The sequence below is a fragment of the Ictalurus furcatus genome, chromosome 17, assembly GCF_023375685.1.
Source record: "Ictalurus furcatus strain D&B chromosome 17, Billie_1.0, whole genome shotgun sequence".
NCBI classification, from domain to species: Eukaryota; Metazoa; Chordata; class Actinopteri; order Siluriformes; family Ictaluridae; genus Ictalurus; species Ictalurus furcatus.
Genome location: NC_071271.1, coordinates 26,418,308 through 26,438,852, shown reverse-complemented (window position 1 = coordinate 26,438,852; position 20,545 = coordinate 26,418,308). Strand labels below are relative to the sequence as shown.

Below are 20,545 nucleotides of genomic sequence, written 5' to 3'. Positions count from 1 at the left end.
GTATGTGAGGGGGTGTGAGTCCTTATATGGACATGATAGCAGCTCTGAGTGGGTGTGACTTTGAGTCCATATATGGACATGGGAGCAGCTCTGAGTGGGTGTGTCTTTGAGTTCATTTACAGAAATGAGAGGCTATAAGTAGGTGTGTCTTGAGTCTGTTTATAAAAATGAGCAAGGTTCTGAGGGCGTGTGTCTTTGAATCCATGTATGGAAATGAGGGCGTATCTGAATGGGTTTGTCATTGGCTCCATAAACAGAAATGAATGGGTGTGTCTTTAAAACCATATCTGGGAATATGAGTGTATCTTTGAGTGTTATATGGAAATGAAAGAGTATGTGAGTGGGTGTGTCTTTGAGCCCATATAAGGAAATTGGAGAGGCTCTGGGTGTCTTTAAGAGTACAGATGGGAATGTGGGTGTGTCCTTGAGTCGATATGTGGAAGAAAGCAGGTGAGAGTGGGCGTGTCTTTCAGTGAGACTCATACACACACACACACACACACACACACACACACTTTCAATCCTTCCCTTTAGGAAAGGCATACACACACACACACAGTGCATGAGGAGAAGATAACACACAGTTTTGTCTGCAGTATGATCTGCGTGTTCACTCTGACACAAAGCAGATGTTACGAAGCGTCCTTCTGCACATTTGAGTTTGTTCTGTGATTTTTATTTTAATGACGGCGTGTTTTGAGTTTTATGGTCGGACTGCGCGCCAGTCTTTCTTCGGACTTTTCATCCAGCAGAGCACCGCGATTCCAGATGGAAATATGATTAGCCGTGAGATTTTCCTCTGCTTTATGCAGCTCTTTTCCCCTCAGTCATTCTGCACTTCAGATCCAGACACAATTCATCTCGTCCCAGACCCCCTCACACACACACACACACCTACAGGAAATAGCGTGGATTAAAGCGCTCATAGGATCAGACGCTCAGAAGGTTTCAGAGGACAAACTCGGGTAGTCTGAGTCACGCCTGTCCCGATGAATACTCCCTCCCTCCAGGATTCTGCACTCGCGGAAATTAACGCAAAATTTACCAAACTCTGCAATATTCAGAGGAGCGCAGATTTTACGCAGATTCGGGCCGAGACACACCGCGATGATGTCACACGCCAACACATCAGCTAAAGCCCGCTCTGATTCACGTGCGTCGAACACGAGTACAACAAACAGCTCTCATTTACCAGCAAACATCTCCGCGAAAGCCTGTGCAGAACAATGTCCTGCGATTGGGATTTCGCCGATCCACATCTCAACACATTTTTCAGCGAAAAATCCATACGATCGTCTTGAACGATTCCTCGGACCAACATGCGGTCGGACGTTCCTTTCTTTTCGTTTCCCGACTCACAGCTTTAGTTCCTACCTGCAGTTAACTCCCATTTACAGTTCGGAACAAAACGTAGAACCTCGTCACGGTTTCATCTTCTCCCGTCATATCCGACGCTCTGTAAATGTATATAGAGACGTTAGGAGGAAAAATAGAGCTTGGAAGGAAGCAGCAGAATATCGTTTATGTCTCTTGAGTGTACGTAGCTGGTACAGTTAGCAGTTAGCTCACTTTGCTAATCTGATCTAAGCACAAAGCTAGTTGATTAGTGATTAGTGTGTTATTTAATTTGTGTTCAACTAGTTAGCTTTATATATAGCTACAGCATAAAACAAAGGAAAGGCCACGCCCACAATCGTCTCATCACGCGCTAGTGTGAGCTAATCATTTTAAAATGTTAGCATCTATCTGTCTAATCACGAATGTCACAGAGATACAGATGTCTGTTTTTGCACACTTCACTGTGATTTGGGACGTAGCCATGGGTTGTTGCCTAGCTAGCTAATACCACTTGCAACATAGTGTGCACTATAGAACATGTTCTATTTTGACTGCTATTTAGTGTGTGGATTGTGACACAGCCCATGATTACAAGGAGTTATACTCCTACCCGTTTCATCATTTAGTGTCGTATGGACGTTTTACGGTTTGGGACGTAGCAACAATCCCTGCCTGGTTGTCATGGTAACCGGCAAACTTCATTGCGCGTTGTAAAAGCTTTGCTAGCATGGCTAACTTGTCTCGCTAATGACTAGATATGGTGTATTATTTGTACTGTTTAGTATGGTGGAATGTGAATGTGACTAGTGCTAGCTAGTAAGGTTTAAAAGTACTTGCTTTAAAGTACAGACTGCAAATGGCGCACCATTTTAACACAAACTATTTAGTATGGTAGTATAGGTCTGGAGCAAAGCCATGGTGGTCAGTTGTGCTAACATTTCATTGCAGCTAGCTAGCATAGCTAGCATCACTTGCTAAATAGCGAGGAACACAGACAGTGAGCGTACTGCTTTTACACAATATTTAGTACTGTAGCATGCGATTTGGGATGCAGCCCATATCTGTGTGAAGCTGGATGTAATCAAAGAGTTTGGAATAAATGCTGACTTAGCAAGTGTGTGTTCCAGTCTATACACACACACACACATACACTGTTGTGACTATAAATTGTCCCTCTCTAGTTTTATTCCCTCAGTCTGTCAGTGCTCATAAACTGCAGCTCTGACCCAACATGGTTAGCGTTAGCTTTCATTAGCTAGGATCAGGTCTCATAATAAAACACACTGATACACAACACTGGCTCCAGAGCGGCGCGCCTGCTGCTGAAGGAACTGCACCCGCTGCCTACACTGAGTTCTACTGTGCTAATTAAACACAGCCTAATCCTGTACAGGAATGCTAACAGCTAATGGCTTGCGGAAGATGAAAGCTGATGGTGCGGCAGTATATAATTTCCCCTTGCTAGCTGTCCTTCATTGATGCATTCATGGTTAGCATGGCTCCTCATGCTTCCACACACTCCTTCTTTCTTTTTCTTTCCTTCTTTCTTTCTTAACATATTGTTTTATTATCCCTTAATCGTTTTCCTATCAGCCTAGCTCAGCTAGCTCAGTCTCACTGCCTTGGTTGTAAATGAGAGCCAGTTTCTCTTTTCCGTCTCTGTGGTGTTATGATTGACGGAACCGTGCTCCTGGGTTGTGAATGTTAGCTGTCATTAGCGTGCTCGTTACTGTCTCTGTAATGAGCTGAGTTAATTACAGTGACAGCGTGGAACTGCGGGTGCTGTGTGTAAGCGAGCAGCTGATTACGGTTGTGCTCGTTATGTTCTCGCTGATGTTTGTGTTGCAGTGGGACTTGTTCTGACATGACCCCTTAAACAGCATAACCACCCTCCACCACCACCACCGTCAACAACCACCTAGCACTGATGAAAAGATAAAAGAGTGATTATTCTGGGTGAACATTATAAGCCTGAATACTGGATTATTGAACTAGGGGGCGGAGTTGTACAGGGGCGGGGAAACTGTGTTAGGTGGCGGAGTCACTGAGGTTCAGGATGATGTTACAGGGCCAAAATGGTTACTGTGTTACAGGTTAGGGTTATTAAGGTAGTGAGTGGGGTTACTGAGATAGAGGTTGGGATTGAGGTAGAGGGTGGGGTTATTGAGGTAAAGGATGAGAGGATGAGGTTACTGAGGTAGAGGATGTGGTTATTGAGATAAAGGATGAGAGGATGGGGTTATTGAGGTAAAGAGTGGGGTTATTGAGGTAAGAGATGAGAGGATGGGGGTTACTGAGGTAGAGGGTGGGGTTATTGAGGTAAAGAGTGGGGTTATTGAGGTAAAGGATGAGAGGATGGGGTTATTGAGGTAGAGGATGGGGTTAGTGAGTTAAAGAGTGTGGTTATTGAGGTAAAGGATGAGAGGATGGGGTTATTGAGGTAGAGGATGGGGTTATTGAGGTAAAGAGTAGTTATTGAAGGTGGGCTCCAACTCCGTTGCTTTGGTCATCAAAGTGAGCAAAACAATTATTCGGGGAATAAGGAAGAGAGGGGTCATTACTGATTTGGGAGGAACTACCCTTGTAGTCAGTGACGGCTTTAATTCCCTTCCACATGCTACGAGTGTTGCTGTCCTCAGAACGACCTTAAGTGCACTGTTTGTATTTGTGTATTTCACCTCTTCTTCAGTTCCATCCTGGCATTTCTGTAGGCCTGCATGTCGCCTGATTTATAAGCCGCATCATGCTCTTTAAGCAGAGACCGTACCTTACTGTGCAGCCATGGCTTCTGGTTGGGGAACGTTTTGGTAGTTTTGGTTGTTAGAATAGACTCCGTGCAGAAGTCTATGTAGACCAGGACTGATGTATTATATTCTCCAAATCAGCTTCTTCTGCAGATACATCCCAGTCTGTGAGCTCAAAACAGTCTTGGAGTCATGAGGTGGCTTCCTCACTCCAAACTTTGAATGTCTTAACAGCTGGTTTTGTTCTGCAGATCAGAGGCTTATAGGCTGGAGTCAGCATCAGGGAAACTTGATCTGATGAGCCCAGATGTGGAGCTGAGATGGCTTTGTATGCTCCTGGAACATTTGTGTAGACGTGGTCCAAAATATTCTTATCTCTAGTTGGGATGTTAAGGATTTTGTGAAATTTTTGCTGTATTGTCTTTCATTCAGATTGATTAAAGTCTCCTGCCACAATAACTGCCCCATCTGGATGCATAGTTAGCTGTTTGCTAATAGCAGCATGTAACTTTTCCAGGGCTGCCTTAGCGTTAGCTTGTGTATACATTTCACCATCATATATTCAAGGTCAGGGGAGCAATGTTTCTCAATGATGTCTGTGGCTGTGCACCAGTTGTTGTTCATATATGGACACTCCACCGCCTCTGTTCTTACCGGAGTCTGTTGTCCTGTCTGCCCAGTAAACAGCGCGGCCTGCTAGCTCAATGGCTGCGTCGGGAATGATGTTGTGAAGCCAGGTCTCTGTTATAATCATCACGCAGCTGCATATGTTGTTCGAAGTAATTCTTAGGTGAATTTCGTCCAGCTTGTTGACTGAGAGTTTGTGAGGAAGAGACTCGGAAGAGATGATTTATGTGGGTTAGCGCTTAGCCTAGCTCTAATGCCAGCTCTCTTTCCCCATGTTTGCTTTCTTTCTCTCTGCCTCCTGCGTCGCCTTCCAGGCGGGATGGTGTTAACGCCAGTGGGTTGTGCAGAGCATAGAATCTCCGGTGGGATGAAGTAGCAGTTTTCAAAAGTAAAACCCTGACGCAGTTCTTTGATGTTAAGGAGTTTAGATCATTCATATATCAATCACTTGGACTATTAAGCTTAACAAATTAAACAACCCCAAAATAATTAAGAAAATGTTGCTAGTCTAGGAGCGCCTAGCAGCTGCATCTGCACACGCCGCCATCTTGCGCCACCTGAGAGGATAGCGTTATTGAGGCAGAGGATGGGGTTATTAAGGTAGAGAGAGGGGCTATTGATGTAGAGAGTGGGGTTATTAAGGTAAAAAGTGGGGTTATTGAATTAGAGAGTGGTGTTATTGATGTAGAGAGTGGGGTTATTGAGGTAAAAAGTGGGGTTATTGAATTAGAGAGTGGGGTTATTGAGGTAAAAAGTGGGGTTATTGAATTAGAGAGTGGTGTTATTGAGGTAGGGAGTGGGCATATTGAGGTAGAGACTGGGATTATTGAGGTAGAGACTGGGGTTATTGAATTAGAGAGTGGGGTTATTGAATTAGAGAGTGGGGTTATTGAGGTAGAGGATGAGGTTATTGAGGTAGAGGATGGGGTTATTGAGGTAGAGACTGGGGTTATTGAATTAGAGAGTGGGGTTATTGAATTAGAGAGTGGGGTTATTGAGGTAGAGGATGAGGTTATTGAGGTAGAGGATGGGGTTATTGAGGTAGCGGCATGTAGCCAATTATTTTAACCGGTGTCATGACCAGGGGCTGGTGTTCATGAGTGATACAGGATGTACATTCTTCCTGTCGACGTTCGACGTCCTGTTGACTATCATTAAGTTCACCAAGGAGATGCACAGACTTATGAATGGAGCACAGATGTGTGTATGTGTGTGTGTGTATGTGTGAAGGAGAGAGAGAGAGAGAGAGAGAGAGAGAGAGAGAGAACAGCTGGTCTTTTCAGTCGTTTCTCCTGATGAATTGGTTTGGATGATACTAAAAGGGGTAATTTGGGACTTTTTCAGTCCACAAAGCGCATCATCTTGTCTGAACTCAAAAGACATCCAACTTACAGCTCATCTCTGGCTAACACACATGCTAAACAGATCATCGTAAAAGGTTAAATCTGAAGTTAATTAATAATTTGAAAATGCTAGCATCTAACTGATTACTCTGAAATGTCATTCACTGACACTTTGCTAACAAATAACCTAAATGTTAGAACATAACTGCTGGCAACTGATAGCAAGTGCCAAGTATTAATGATTAATCATGATTAACAGACCTAAATGCTAGCTATCCTCAGTGCGCTAGTTAACATGTTAAACTAATCTCACAGAGGACTCAGGCTCAGCGTTTGACTGGTGAGGGATCAATGCTCCAGGCATTTGAGTGCTTTATTTTTCAGATTGATTTTGAATTGCACTGGAAGGATTATTGTGTTTAAATGCTAGCTGAACCAAATGTTTGTGAATTCAAATGTTAGTTTGCAAATGCTAATAGCTAAACCAAATAAAGATGGCTAGTCACGTGAATTAGCTAACATTTGGGTTATATTCTAGCAAGTCCCTGGTGCATTGATCAATCGCCTGTCATAACACTTATAAGCCACAACCAATCACAATTCATGGATTGCTGAAGTCTGAGTCCTAGTCCAAGCATTAGTTAACCCAAACTAGCAACTAACAGCAAATACCAATGATTAAACCAAGCGCTAGCATCTAACAAATGGCTAAACATAAGGTCAGGTGATTGTCGGCTACAGTGTGTATGGAAGTTACAGTGCATTTTTGGAGACTGGTGTAACTCCACATGATACACTGGGGAACAGTTTAGCTGTGCAGGTGTTGACGTTGCTGTGTGTGTGTGTGTGTGTGTGTGTGTGTGTGTGTGTGTGTGTAGGGTAAGGGGAGGGAATGTCTCATAGTTTCCCCTCATATGAAACCTGAGCCGATGTGGAGCTGGAGGAAACGTTTGTGTGGACGTTTCAGGAAAACACAGTCAGCTGATAATTGCACGGCTAAAAGTCCGCTGGAAAACGCAGTGTAGAGAGCAGATCGTTTCAGACGCCACCACGCCGCCATGTTTCTGCTATAATGACTGAGTGTCGGAGTAAAACCCGTTATTTTCTGTCTTCTTGTTTGGACTCCAGTCTTACAGTCTACACAACTTGTCCTATAACTGCGGTGGCAAATGCAGCCAGTGCCCTTTATGACAAAATCAAGTATATGAGTACTGTACACCGTTATGGAATAAATAAATAAATAGTGGTGTCATTGTCACCGATATTACTGTCAGTGGTGTCACTGTCACCGATATTACTGTCAATGGTGTCCGTGTCACCGATATTACTGTCAGTGGTGTCCGTGTCACCGATATTACTGTCAGTGGTGTCACTCACCGATATTACTGTCAGTGGTGTCACTCTCACCGATATTACTGTCAGTGGTGTCACTCTCACCGATATTACTGTCAGTGGTGTCACGGTCACCGATATTACTGTCAGTGGTGTCACGGTCACCGATATTACTGTCAGTGGTGTCACGGTCACCGATATTACTGTCAGTGGTGTCACTCTCACCGATATTACTGTCAGTGGTGTCACTCTCACCGATATTACTGTCAGCGGTGTCATGGTCACCGATATTACTGTCAGTGGTGTCACGGTCACCGATATCACTGTCAGTGGTGTCATGGTCACCGATATTACTGTCAGCGGTGTCACGGTCACCGATATTACTGTCAGCGGTGTCCGTGTCACCGATATTACTGTCAGCGGTGTCCGTGTCACCGATATCACTGTCAGTGGTGTCACTGTCACCGATATTACTGTCAGTGGTGTCACTCTCACCGATATTACTGTCAGTGGTGTCACGGTCACCGATATTACTGTCAGTTTTGTCACTCTCACCGATATTACTGTCAGTGGTGTCACGGTCACCGATATTACTGTCAGTTTTGTCACTCTCACCGATATTACTGTCAGTTTTGTCACTCTCACCGATATTACTGTCAGTTTTGTCACTCTCACCGATATTACTGTCAGCGGTGTCACGGTCACCGATATTACTGTCAGTGGTGTCACGGTCACCGATATTACTGTCAGTGGTGTCCGTGTCACCGATATCACTGTCAGTGGTGTCCGTGTCACCGATATCACTGTCAGTGGTGTCACTGTCACCGATATTACTGTCAGTGGTGTCACGGTCACCGATATTACTGTCAGTGGTGTCACGGTCACCGATATTACTGTCAGTGGTGTCACGGTCACCAATATCACTGTCAGTGGTGCCACGGTCACTGATATCACTGTCAGTGGTGTCACCATGTCACCGATATCACTGTCAGTGGTGTCCGTGTCACCGGTATCACTGTCAGTGGTGTCACGGTCACTGATATCACTGTCAGTGGTGTCACGGTCACCGATATTACTGTTAATGGTGCTATTGTCAGTGATTTTACTCTCAGCGATGATACTCTCTGTGGTTAGTAGCACTGGGTGCCTACTCAGAAAAATTTTAATAAATGACACAGCAGTTTATCCCACTCTGACACACCCACCAGTCTGCGGTCTGCACAATAACACTCAAGAGAACGGCTAGAGGTGAACATGGAGTTATGTGTAGTGCAATATTGTAATAATATCATAAGCACAATAAAATAATCTGCTAATAATCTGACTCAGATCAGATGGAGAGTCTGTTGATCAGATGGAGAGCCTGAAGATCACATGGAAAGCCTGTAGATCAGATGGAGAGCATGAACTGTGTTAGCTCTGCATTTATGAGCTCAGCGCCGTATGAAGTGTCGTTCTGGGCTCTTTGTTTAAATGTTGTGGTTTTGTGGAGTAAATATTTATAAGGTGAGATGGAGCTGAAGCTTACGGCCGTTAACTGCACGCTAACAGCACTTTACCCGTTCTCGCTGAGCTTTTCATTCTGAAACCTGAGCCATAATGGGTGCAGTTTTAAAAGTGGTTAATTCCCTTTAGGAGCTGATGAGTTCTGAATGTGAATGTTTCCCACTGTTTAGATGATTTATGCAACACTGAGAGACGGCTAACTGTGTTTTAACACTACTGAGAGACGCTAGTGCATCTGCCTCAACCAGAATGAGGATTACTGTTTCCTTCCCTAGTATAAATCATTAGCATAAACATGAGAGATATTTTAATGATTTATGTTCATTTATCCATATTTAATTTATGGAGTCACATTAGGCAGCATACATAGGGAGAGAGTCTACTTCATAACCACAACCATGGATGGAGTATATGTAATTAGCATTGAAGCAGAGGTGGTGGGGGAGGGTTCGCATATCATCTGCATAATTATGCGCTGGATTAATGAACATAAACAGGAAAGAAATCTGATTAATTTGTATAACAGTAGAGGAATTTCATTAAAAAAAAAAAAAGAAGTAAGAAGACTATATTTCATTCATATTTATGTAGAGGCAGTGTTCACCGTTAAAGGGGAGGAATCTGAGAAATCACCATCAGCTGATTAATTTGCACAAAGAAATGAAGATTTGCCAAATTTGTTTAATAAGTAGGGCGTGTCTTTCATATGAGTAGGTTTAATTAGCAAATGTGTCACAGTAGACGTGACGTTTGAATCTGATCAGCATAACGAGTCACTTTAGGTGAGATGAGTCTGATTAATTAGCTTTAATTAGATGTGTGTCTGGGTAATTAGTGTGAAAAGGGAGGAGTCTGGAACTCAGAATTCGTATGTTAATTAGCACAAAGCATATGGAAGTAATTTGATTCATTAGTATTAACATTGAAAAAATATGATTAATGATCATGAAGGGAGGAGTCAGGTTAATTAGCATAAACTAAAGATGAATCGGATTGGTTACCTTAACGACGGGTTCAGCTGGGAGTGAGCAGTGGGTTTATGGGCTAATTAAAGTAGAAGTAGTTTGTGGATTAGCAGAAAAGGATTTGGGTTTTTACCTAAACAGTAACTGTTTAAAAGTCTTTTTGTTGCCTGTTGACACGAAACGAACACACACACCCACACACACTTTGATGAAGTGTTTATAAATGTATATTTTACTATGTAATCAGTATGCGATTTGGGACGTAGCCACAAGCAGCAGGTGGCTTTCGTAGTAACTGGGAAAGATTCATTGCGAATGAGAAACGCTTTGCTAAATAAAAGACACCAGAGATAGCACACTATTCCGAGAGGCCGCTATTTCATCCTGTAGTAAGTGTTTGGGAAGCAGCCAGTAACTGTGTGAGTGTGTGTGTGTGTGTGTAAAAGTGGATAAAAACGCAGAGGGAAGACGAGCTGCTGATCGTCCTGTCCAAGTGTGAAGCATTTAGATGGAAACGTACTCTCAAAATCATACATGTGTGTGAGACAGAGAGAGTGTAAGAGCAGGACTGGAGGTTGAGGTGTGTGTTTCCTGGCAGGTTGAGTCACCATGGCACTGAGGTGGTGTTTATCCATCACTCTCATGCCTGGCCTCTTTATCACCCGACTGACGACGGCGCGTGAACACGGCTCACGTTACAGCACACATCACTCATATGGACAACCATATGTCCAGCACACACACCACACACACCACACAGGGTCTCAGGGCCAGCTTCCAAATGTATTTTCTTCTCTGGTGAGAATTAATAGAACTTTTGAGTTTTGTTTATTATTTTATATGAAACGTGACTACTACAGGAAACACTCACTGGGCCTCATTTTCTAAATTTGTGTGTGGTGCTGCACTCTGACTAAAAAAAATAAAATAATCTAGGAAAACATCCCATAACTTGGAAGTCCTGAGTGACAATCGACAACAGTCAGTCTACAGACATATTCGCTTGTTAAATCTATAACACTGACTCTACAGTTCACTGTTCTGAGGAAAATATACATCACTCATCACTGCTAGTTCAAAAAGTTTGAAATCCAAAGACGAACACAGAGGCATCCACAGGTTTTTTTCCCCCCACTTTGTAGCTTTGACACATGGAGGTCGAATATAGACATTTCTGAGGGAGAAGTTTTTGTGGCCAAATTGAACTCCAAATTCTCACCGGATTTACAAAAGTTTTGCTCACGTGTGTATGTTAATAAATGCAAATCAGGCATAATTTACCAGGGGTGATTTACATTTAGCCACGCCTACAAAACTTCATAAAAGGCAAGGAGATATTGAAAACGACAAAATGGCGGCTAAACGGTGAAAGAGCCACTCCTAAGCATGGCGTGCGCTAAATCTAATAATAATAATAATAATAATAATAATAATAATACAGCTCAGCTATTGCAGCGTGTCAGCTACCATAGAGACACACTAAGTCATTTGACAGGGCACCATTACTTTCATCCTAATTGAACAGCGAGTCTTATTTGTCTTAAATCTGAAATAAAGAAGGGATTTAGACTTGACAGGGTAATCCGTATCGATACACAAAGCAGCAAGTCTTTGAAAATGATACGATTTGAATCGAGGTTCTTCCTCATACTGACGTTCACGCAAACTCCGAAGCGGAACGTCTGATGCGAACGTTTTTTCCAACCAACTGGATTTTCATGGACGCCACATTTTCATATGTATTTGGATGGATTTCTGCTAGTAAGAGGAACTCCATGACAAAAGTGAGGAAAGTGATTTAACAGTGGCTCAGTAGGAAGCTTGGCCCAGATTTAGGGGTTTTCCAGGTCGATGGTTTGGAAGTAAACCAGCGCAGAAATCTCCGTCTGCTGCCAAGGACAGAGAGGACATGTCTCTCTCTCACTGTCTCACTCTCTCACATCTCTGGTGTCTCTTTGTGTGAACAGCATGCTGAGAGATCTGCGGATTAGATAACTGCGTGTGTGTGTGTGTGTGTGTGTGTGTGTGTGTGTGTGTGTGTGTGTGTGTTTCAGCTAGTAAGCCCTGTAGGCTGTTTGTTTTTGCTGCTAATGACTCATGCTAATTGAGCCTTGTTGTGCAAACTCATGCACCAATCAGTAGCGTTCCGCAGGCCGCGCTGCCTCAGGGACAGAATGAAATTGATTGGTTAACAATAAGTGGGTGGAGCTTTTTTAAGAAAAAAACCTCAGAGGAAGTATACTGTTTAATAACTGACACACTTGTACCCTCACATTTCTCCAATACAATATTTATACCACTAGCTAGCTAGCTATCCAATATGTTTTTTAACTAGCATTAATTAGCCAGTGAGCAACCTAGCTAGCTAACAGACTAATGTTAGCAATCAAAAGAGTGTATGGTTTATATACCTGTACCTTTTTATTATTTATTTATTTATGTATTTATTTTTTTAGTTTAACACCACTACTGATTATTATGAAGAAAAGTTCTACTGTAACTAACACTAACTAGCAAGCTAACTATCTAGCTCAGTAAGAAACTAGCATAAGCAGTTTTTTCTTGATGTACTGCAGCTAGTTAGCTGTGTGAGTAATTTTTAGTTTTACACCTGAACAAGGAACAAACGCACTAGTTTTAAGAAAGTTTCTAGCTAACTCTAACCACCCAGCTATCCACATACCTAGCTAACAGTCTAATGTTAGCAAACAAAATAGTTTGTGATTTCTATATCTTATGGAGTTTGGTAGCTTGCTGAGCAATTTTTTTGTAAAAAAAAAAAAAAACATTATTTTTTTTAGATAGTTTCACTACCAAATAAACATGCTACTTTACACAAAGGGTTCCAGTAAACGCTGACTAGCAGGCTAGCTAAGTATCTAGCTAACAAGTACAAATCGTGTACAGCAATAGTAGTTTAGTACAGAACTTTGTGATTTGGGATGCAGCCCACTGAGTTGCTGATTATGTGTGTGTGTGTGTGTGTGTGTGTGTGTGTGTGTGTGTGTGTGTGTGTGTATCTGCAGGGAGGTTGCGGGGTTTCAGTGCACTCTCTGTAACTTTCCCTCCAATTATCTGTGCTGTCTTTTTCTCTTTTCATCTCAGAGACAGGAAGTGTACAGAGACTTTCTTTTCTTTCTTTTTTTTTAACGGCCACCGAAATAAAACCTCTGGAATCATATTAATAACCACCGCAGCTGTATTTACCGACTGCAACCTGTTATTATTTACTCGTTATTATCCTCATGGTGGAACTGGCAGAGTGTAATTATTATGCGAATGCAGAGGATAAACATCACTAATCACTAGTCATTATGTCTGAAACCGCACCCTATTCACTATCTACTGCGTCTAGTTACTTCGGGAGTCATTTATTAGTTGCGACTCACTGAATGCACTGAAATGCAGAAGATGTACCCATAATGCACTGCTGCACTCTGTCTCATTTTATTTACAGTAAGACGTCTTTACTTGTCCCAGAGGGAATTTGGAAATCTGTGATGCAGCAATCACTGCATAAAGCATACAACAAGCATAAAAAACTTAAATGAACCAATTAAAATTAATTGGTTATCATTTACTATGTTGTCTGTCTTTCTCTTCATCTCTGTCTGTATGTTTGTTGGTCTGTCTGTCTGTCTGTCTATCTATCTATCTATCTATCTATCATTGTCTGCATGTCTAGGGTCTGCTTGTCTCTCGTTCTGTCTGTCTTTCTGTCTGACTTTTTCTGTGTCTGTTGGTTGGTTGGTCTGTCTGTCTTTCTCTACCTCTCTGTCTTTCTGTCTGTCTGTCTTTGACCGCTCTGTCTGTTTGTCTCTGTCTGTAAGTCTGTTCTATCCTATACATCTACAGTATGTTTCTTCCCTGTCTTTCTGTCCATCCGTCCTTCCATCTCTCTCTCTGTCTGTCTGTTAGTCAGTCTATCTGTCTGTCTACAATGCTGATCAGTCTAAATGAGTGTCTTCTCTTTTTTTGATTCACAGGGGTTCCTGGACTCACATATTATCTGGGGAGAGAGAGAGAGAGAGAGAGAGAGGAAAGAGAGAGAGACCTAGAGGAAGGAAAGCACATCTGTTAAACACATCAAGTCAGAAGTCTCAGCAGGATCTCTGTGTTTTCCGTTGAGGAGAAATGATCTGGAGCGCAGTTTGTCGGCCTATCATTAGGCCACAGGGCCTCGCGCTGAGGAATGGATAGCCTCGCCGCTAACGCTACTGCCTTAAGGATGGGACACAGCTAATGGAAATCATTTATTCTTTGGCCTGAACATCAGCAGAAGCAGCAGCATTTGATGTAACCGCTTTATTGCTGTAAGTCTCAGCAAAAGTAGTGTTTGTTAGCCGTTGTGTCGGATCGGGACCGATTCCTCTTTTTTTTTTTTGTTAATTCATTGATTTCTATAGAAGATGGCGGCGACCTATCGGATTGTGGTCAGCAGTATAAACTATTATAACAGTGTCGTAGTGGACCGACGTGTTCAGCAGACCGTGCATTACTGTAACGGACCATGTGGAGCGATAAAACATGGACTTAGCTGCACTGTGGCTCATCGTAGTACCTGTGCTGAACTGTTGGATTCCTCCCAGACGTACACTGACCGGCCAATCGGCTACCACGAATCTGCATCGAAAATGCTTGAAAATGGTGGATGCGGTCATGTTGGATTTGGTGAGGATTTCCATTATCAGGTCGTTCCACGAGTGAAGAAAGGATCTGCTATCCAGAGCTCGACGAGCCTGAAGGATATCACCGGAGAGGCGATCAACTTGGCCAGCGGGAAGATGAAGGAGTTCTCCTTCGAGAAGGTGAAGTACTCCTCTAGTCATGTGACCTTCAGGAAAGGTAGAAAGGTAAGGCCTGACTCGTTTAGCCGGAGGTCTGCCGACCTCGACGTCATCTACGGACACTTCGGCAACGATGAAAACTGTCCTCCACAGAAAGCGGCATCGGATGAGCAGAAGTTGAACCGAAGCATCTCACTAGAGCAGAATCTGAACAATGCAGCCTCATTTTATCTCAACAACCTCACAGAGGAGAACCTCATTGCCCGGATTCTCGAGAAGACCAAAACAGACAGCAATGCTTCTGGGGAAGACATCAAAGCTTGTTTGGACATCCTGCTCAAGTGCTCGGAGGATCTGAAGAAGTGCACAGACATTATAAAGCAGTGCATAAAGAGGAAGTCCATGAGCGGAGACGGTGAGGATTCTGGAAATCCGGATGCTATTTACAAAACCATGATGGCGCGACTCTCAAGCTACCTAAAGAGGCTGCCGTTTGAGATTGACCTTGGACATACAGGAAGACCAGAGCACAACGATCTATCTGAACTGGTGAACACTCTCCATGGACTTCAGCAAAGGCCTTTCTCACCTTTTGGCAATGAGCAGCCTCCTCGATATGAGGATGTGGTCCAGTCCCCTCCATCAACAAAAGTCCAGTCTAAAGCCTCATCTTGCTCATCTCCAGAGTCTCTTGATGGCACCAGGGATCTCCCAGGAAGTTTAACATCAGCTCAAGGCCTCGCTGTATCACTCCCTTCCCATTCATCTGCAAATGGACTGCAGTATTCCAACCTTCCCTCTTCCACTGGCAGCGCCAAACCGTCCACCCTTCATTATCCCATCTCCACTGGCCGCCATGATGCCGCCTCCTCCACGAACAGCATATCCAAAGACACCTCGATGGAGACCCTGTACATCGAGGAGGACGCTGACGTAGGTCGAGCACTGGAAAGGAAGCAGGGATCTAGTGCTTCAGAGTCCAGGCAGCTTTCAAGGAGACATGACATAATGTCAGGTCCCAGTGCTGGCATCACTGACAAACTTCCTGATCTCAGTAGAAATGGAACTGTATATACACCCAACGTGGAGACAGGAAGTAGCCAAGCTTATACACCATCACACAGCACCGAGTCAAGGATGCTCACAAATTCGACTCCACACATCACCAGGGAAGGTGTAGATGAGATTGATAAACTACTAATGGATTTGGAGTGTCTCTCTCAGAACATTCAGAAGGAACCACCACTACCACCAAAGCAGAGACAGATAAATGCATACCAAAAAAATATGCACCAGATTGGCTCCTCAGGGATTAACGGCCCCCCTTGTCCGAATCCTCCTGCCATCTCCTCCGCCAAGCCAACAAATCGCAACACGGAAGAAGCCGGCGAGGAGGACGATGGCGCTCTCTTGCTACGGATCCTGGAGAGCATCGAGAGCTTCGCCCAGGAGCTGGTGGATTGTGGAGCTGGAACAGGAACTCAATCAAAAGAGTGTGAGGTGATGCGCCTCCTTCAAGACACATTGGCTAAGACTGAACTGGCTTCAGAAATTGTTCCTGCACCTGAAACGGCACCAGGACTTTCACCTGCAGCTACACCTATAGCTTCAGCTACACCTGTACCTGTAGCTGTACCCTCAGCAACTCCTGCTAAAGTCTTGAGTCCGTTCATCAGTGCGAGAGACACGGGATCTACTATACTCATCCAGCAGACGCCAGAAGTCATCAGGGTGAGTTTTTAAACCATGCATGAATTTCTGAAGGGCTGTGTGGAAGTGGAAGTGGTGATGCTAGCTTTAAAAGGGATGGTCTCGGATTATCCAAGGAGGCTGGTCATAAAACTTTCATTAACTGTAGTGCATACTCACTCACGTGACTCAGGAAATAAGGTAACTGACCATCAGTTCGTTTCATAATCAATTATTGCTTTGTTTACTTTGCTAGCATCTGTGCGAACCTAGCGTAGCCAGGTAGAACCAGCATTTAGGATGCTAATGTAATCTGAGTGCACAGCCAAGGACAGTGAGCTCTATCCACAGGTATGTTTATGATTTTTAGGACTTTAGGAAATTAAATTTTTTCTTGATTCTCTTCCTGAGTCTGAATGTTCGTTGTTCCTGCAGCCATGTTGTTCTGTTACCGTGGTTTCTTAATACCGCCGCCTCGATTAAACATCAGCGAAGTGTAAGAATTCATTTCGAGCTCTGCCTCACAGATTATTCTCTGTCACTGTAAGTTTCCTCATGAATGATGCATGCAGCGTGTGCGTTATGGAAATCGTAGCATTGGGGTACTTTATATTCCCCCGTGTCTGTGTTTAAATCCGGGGTCGTGACGAGACTTCCATCTTCTGATCTGCTGAATAAATCATTAGTCACGCTTCAGAACTGTACTTGTGTTCTGTACCAGTAACTGCTGAAATAGCAACACATCGATCTGCTGCTCAGAGTAACGTGAGACACAGAGAGAGACAGAGAAACAGAGAGAAAGAGAGAGAGAGAGAGAAAGAGAGAGAGAGAGAGACAGAGAGAGAGGGAGAGAGAGAGAGACAGTGAGAGAGAGACAGTGAGAGAGAGACAAAGAGAGAGAGAGACAGAGAGAGAGAGAGACAGAGAAAGAGTGAGAGAGAGAGTGAGAGAGGGAGAGACAGAGAGAGCGGGAGAGAGAGAGAGGGAGAGACAGAGAGAGAGCGGGAGAGAGAGAGACAGTGAGAGAGAGAGAGAGAGTGTGAGACAGAGAGACAGAGAGAGCGAGAGAGAGTGAGTGAGACAGAAACAGAGAGAGAGAGTGAGAGAGAGAGAGTGAGTGAGACAGAGAGAGTGAGTGAGACAGAGAGAGTGAGACAGAGAGAGAGTGAGAGAGAGAGTGAGAGAGAGAGCGTGAGACAAAGAGAGAGAGAGAGAGAGTGAGTGAGACAGAGAGAGAGAGAGAGTGACACAGAGAGACAGAGAGAGCGAGAGAGAGTGAGACAGAGAAACAGAGAGAGAGTGAGAGAGAGAGAGTGAGTGAGACAGAGAGAGAGAGAGAGTGACACAGAGAGACAGAGAGAGCGAGAGAGAGTGAGACAGAGAAACAGAGAGAGAGAGTGAGAGAGAGAGAGTGAGTGAGACAGAGAGAGTGAGTGAGACAGAGAGAGTGAGACAGAGAGAGAGACAGAGAGAGAGTGAGAGAGAGAGCGTGAGACAAAGAGAGAGAGAGAGAGAGTGACAGAGAGAGAGAGAGAGCGAGAGAGAGTGAGACAGAGAGAGAGAGTGAGAGAGAGAGTGAGTGAGACAGAGAGAGAGACAGAGTGAGAGAGTGAGACAGTGAGCGTGAGAGCGTGAGACAAAGAGAGAGAGAGAGTGAGACAGAGAGAGAGAGTGAGACAGCACTGCAGATCGGAAGCAATGCATTCTGGGATATATTTAGATTTTTAGCATGAGGATAGTGTTTGTGTAACCGGAATGTTCTTTCTCATAGTTAAGAGTGGTCACTTCCCCTGTGATCCAGCTCTGCACGTGTTTTTATCCCTTTATCTTTTATTCCATTATCTGTCCATATTTATATTCTCTTTCTTTATTCCTTTCATATCCCTTTATCTCTTAATTCTCTTATCTGTCCATCTTTCATATTCCTAATTTCTTTCTCTCTTTTGTTCTTTCTCATTCCCATTTCTTTCGTTTTCTTACTTCCATTTCCTTTTCCCATGTTCCCATTTTGCTTATTCCATTCACCTGTCTCACTTTCTCTCATCTCTCTCCAATCTCACTCTCTCTCTCCTGTCTCACTCTCTCTCTGCGGTAAACTCTGCCATCACGTGTTGTAAGCCTGTAAGCTGATACTCGCCTGCTATCTACAGCTCGCTATTTATGATGTTGCCATCACCCTCATCAGGAGAGGAAGGGTCCTGATGGGTTTACTCCTAAACACACACTCACACATTCTCACACACACACACACACACACACACACACACACAAGCTAGTTAAAACAGCGTTTTTGGATTTCTGAGTGTCCATAATTTTCTGTGCAGGACAGTGTGTGTGTGTGTTTGTGTGTGTGTGTGTGTGTGTTTTGCACTCCCCCATCCTACTGTGGCATTTCGCTGAGAGACTGAGTGACGCCGTGGGGAAAACGGAGCTGTGTGGGGGAACGGAGTCCTTCTCATTAACACAACACAGCCAATCAGAGACGTAAACACTGGTGCCACACACACTCTGAGTCAGTGCACGGCACGAGTGTGTGTGTGTGTGTGTGTGTGTGTTGGTAAACTGCCCGCCCCTCTAAATTGGATCTGATGATGCCTGTGTCTTCAAGTCTCTCATTCCAGCAGTGTGACAGATCTGTTGTGAGCCGTCTGTCTGTCTGTCTGTCTGTCTGTCTGTCTGCATATCTGTCTCTGGCTTGTGAAAAAGTTTCAGATTAAAGTGTGAACCTTTCCACTGAAACACTGATGGAATGTTGAAAAATTCCAGATGACAGATGATGATGTCATGAAGAGCATTACAGCAGGCGACCAATCAGGAGCGTCGATGCAACCCACACTCACCTTTCATTCTTCCTCTTTTTCTTTCTGTCTTTCTTTCTTTCTGTCTTTCTTTCTTGTGTTTGTGCTTGTAACAAATGTCTCCTTCTTCAGTAAAACACTCAGAGTGGAGTTGTGAATTATCCCCTCGCGGCGCCTCTTCACACGGTGTTGACAGAGTGAACTGAGCCACTACACCTGTCAGGAAGGGCACTTAATCGCCATGGAGACGGGGAAGCCCTGGCTGGAACTGCAAGTGCTGCAGCTCCCATAAATCATACGCAGTCTTCCCGAGTCAAGTGTTCACGCCAGTGAGTCAAGTGCAGAGTCAGTGATTCAAGCATTCAATCCAGAGAGTCAAGCAAAGAATCAGTGATTCAAGTATTCAGTCCAAAGAGTCAAACAGAGAGTCAGTGAGTCAAGCATTCAGTCCAAAGAGTCAAGAGAGAGTCAGTGAGTCAAGTATTCAGTCCAAAGAATCAAGTGCAGAGTCAGTGAGTCAAGTATTCAGCCCAGAGAGTCAAGCAGAGAGTCAGTGAGTCAAGTATTTGTCCAAAGAGTCAAGTACAGAGTCAGTGAAACAAGTATTCAGTCCAGAGAGTCAAGCAGAGAGTCAGTGACATGGGTCAAATACTGAGTCTGTGATTCAATTATTCAGTCCACAGAGTTAGTGATTCAAGCATTAAGTCAGAAGAGTCAAGTGCAGTGTCAGTGATTCAATTATTCAGTCCAAGGAGTCAAATACAGAGTCAGTAATTAAAGTATTCAGTCCAGAGAGTCAAGTACAGAGTTAAAGTCACAGTAGCGTCATGATGAGAGTTCGCTCTCACTGCTATCTGGTCAGAAATATCCTCAGTGCCGCGTGACAGCTGGAGACTTCCTGCAGAGATCAGTAACTATGACAACAACATTGTTATTGTTCTTTCTTTATATGTGCTTAAAAAAAAGAGTACTATAGGTGCACTTCTGTGTGTGTGTGTGTGTGTGTGTGTGTGTGTGTGTGTGTGTGCATGTGTGTGTGTGTGTGTAAACAGACACACTCTTCTTTTTACTTATTCATCAGCCTCGTTCACACACGGTCATACAGTCAGAACAGTAACATTACATCATCACAGACAGGAAATGATGTCATACTGCAGCCTGGAGCCAAACTCTGCAAAACACACACACACACACACACACAGACACAAACACATACAGCACACATTTGTAAATGGTACATTTAAGAAGGAATTGTAACGCTGGAAATTACCACTTTCACATTTTGGAAACTTAGAAAACTTTTTCTATCTGTCTGTCTGTCTAACTGTATCTGTCTGTCTGTCTGTCTAACTGTATCTGTCTGTCTGTCTGTCTAACTGTATCTGTCTGTCTGTCTAACTGTATCTGTCTGTCTGT

At 43.8% G+C, this 20,545-nt stretch overlaps 1 protein-coding gene across 1 annotated transcript in view; it reads left to right on the top strand.

Annotated features, from left to right (window-relative positions):
• ppp2r3a (protein phosphatase 2, regulatory subunit B'', alpha) overlaps nt 1–20,545 on the top strand; it is a 55,638-nt gene that overhangs the window by 12,324 nt on the left and 22,769 nt on the right. Inside the window, exon 2 of the mRNA XM_053647432.1 lies at nt 13,842–16,373. Within this exon, the coding sequence (XP_053503407.1) occupies nt 14,265–16,373 (2,109 nt within the window). The 5' untranslated portion in view covers nt 13,842–14,264. The remainder of the gene's footprint in view (nt 1–13,841; nt 16,374–20,545) is intronic.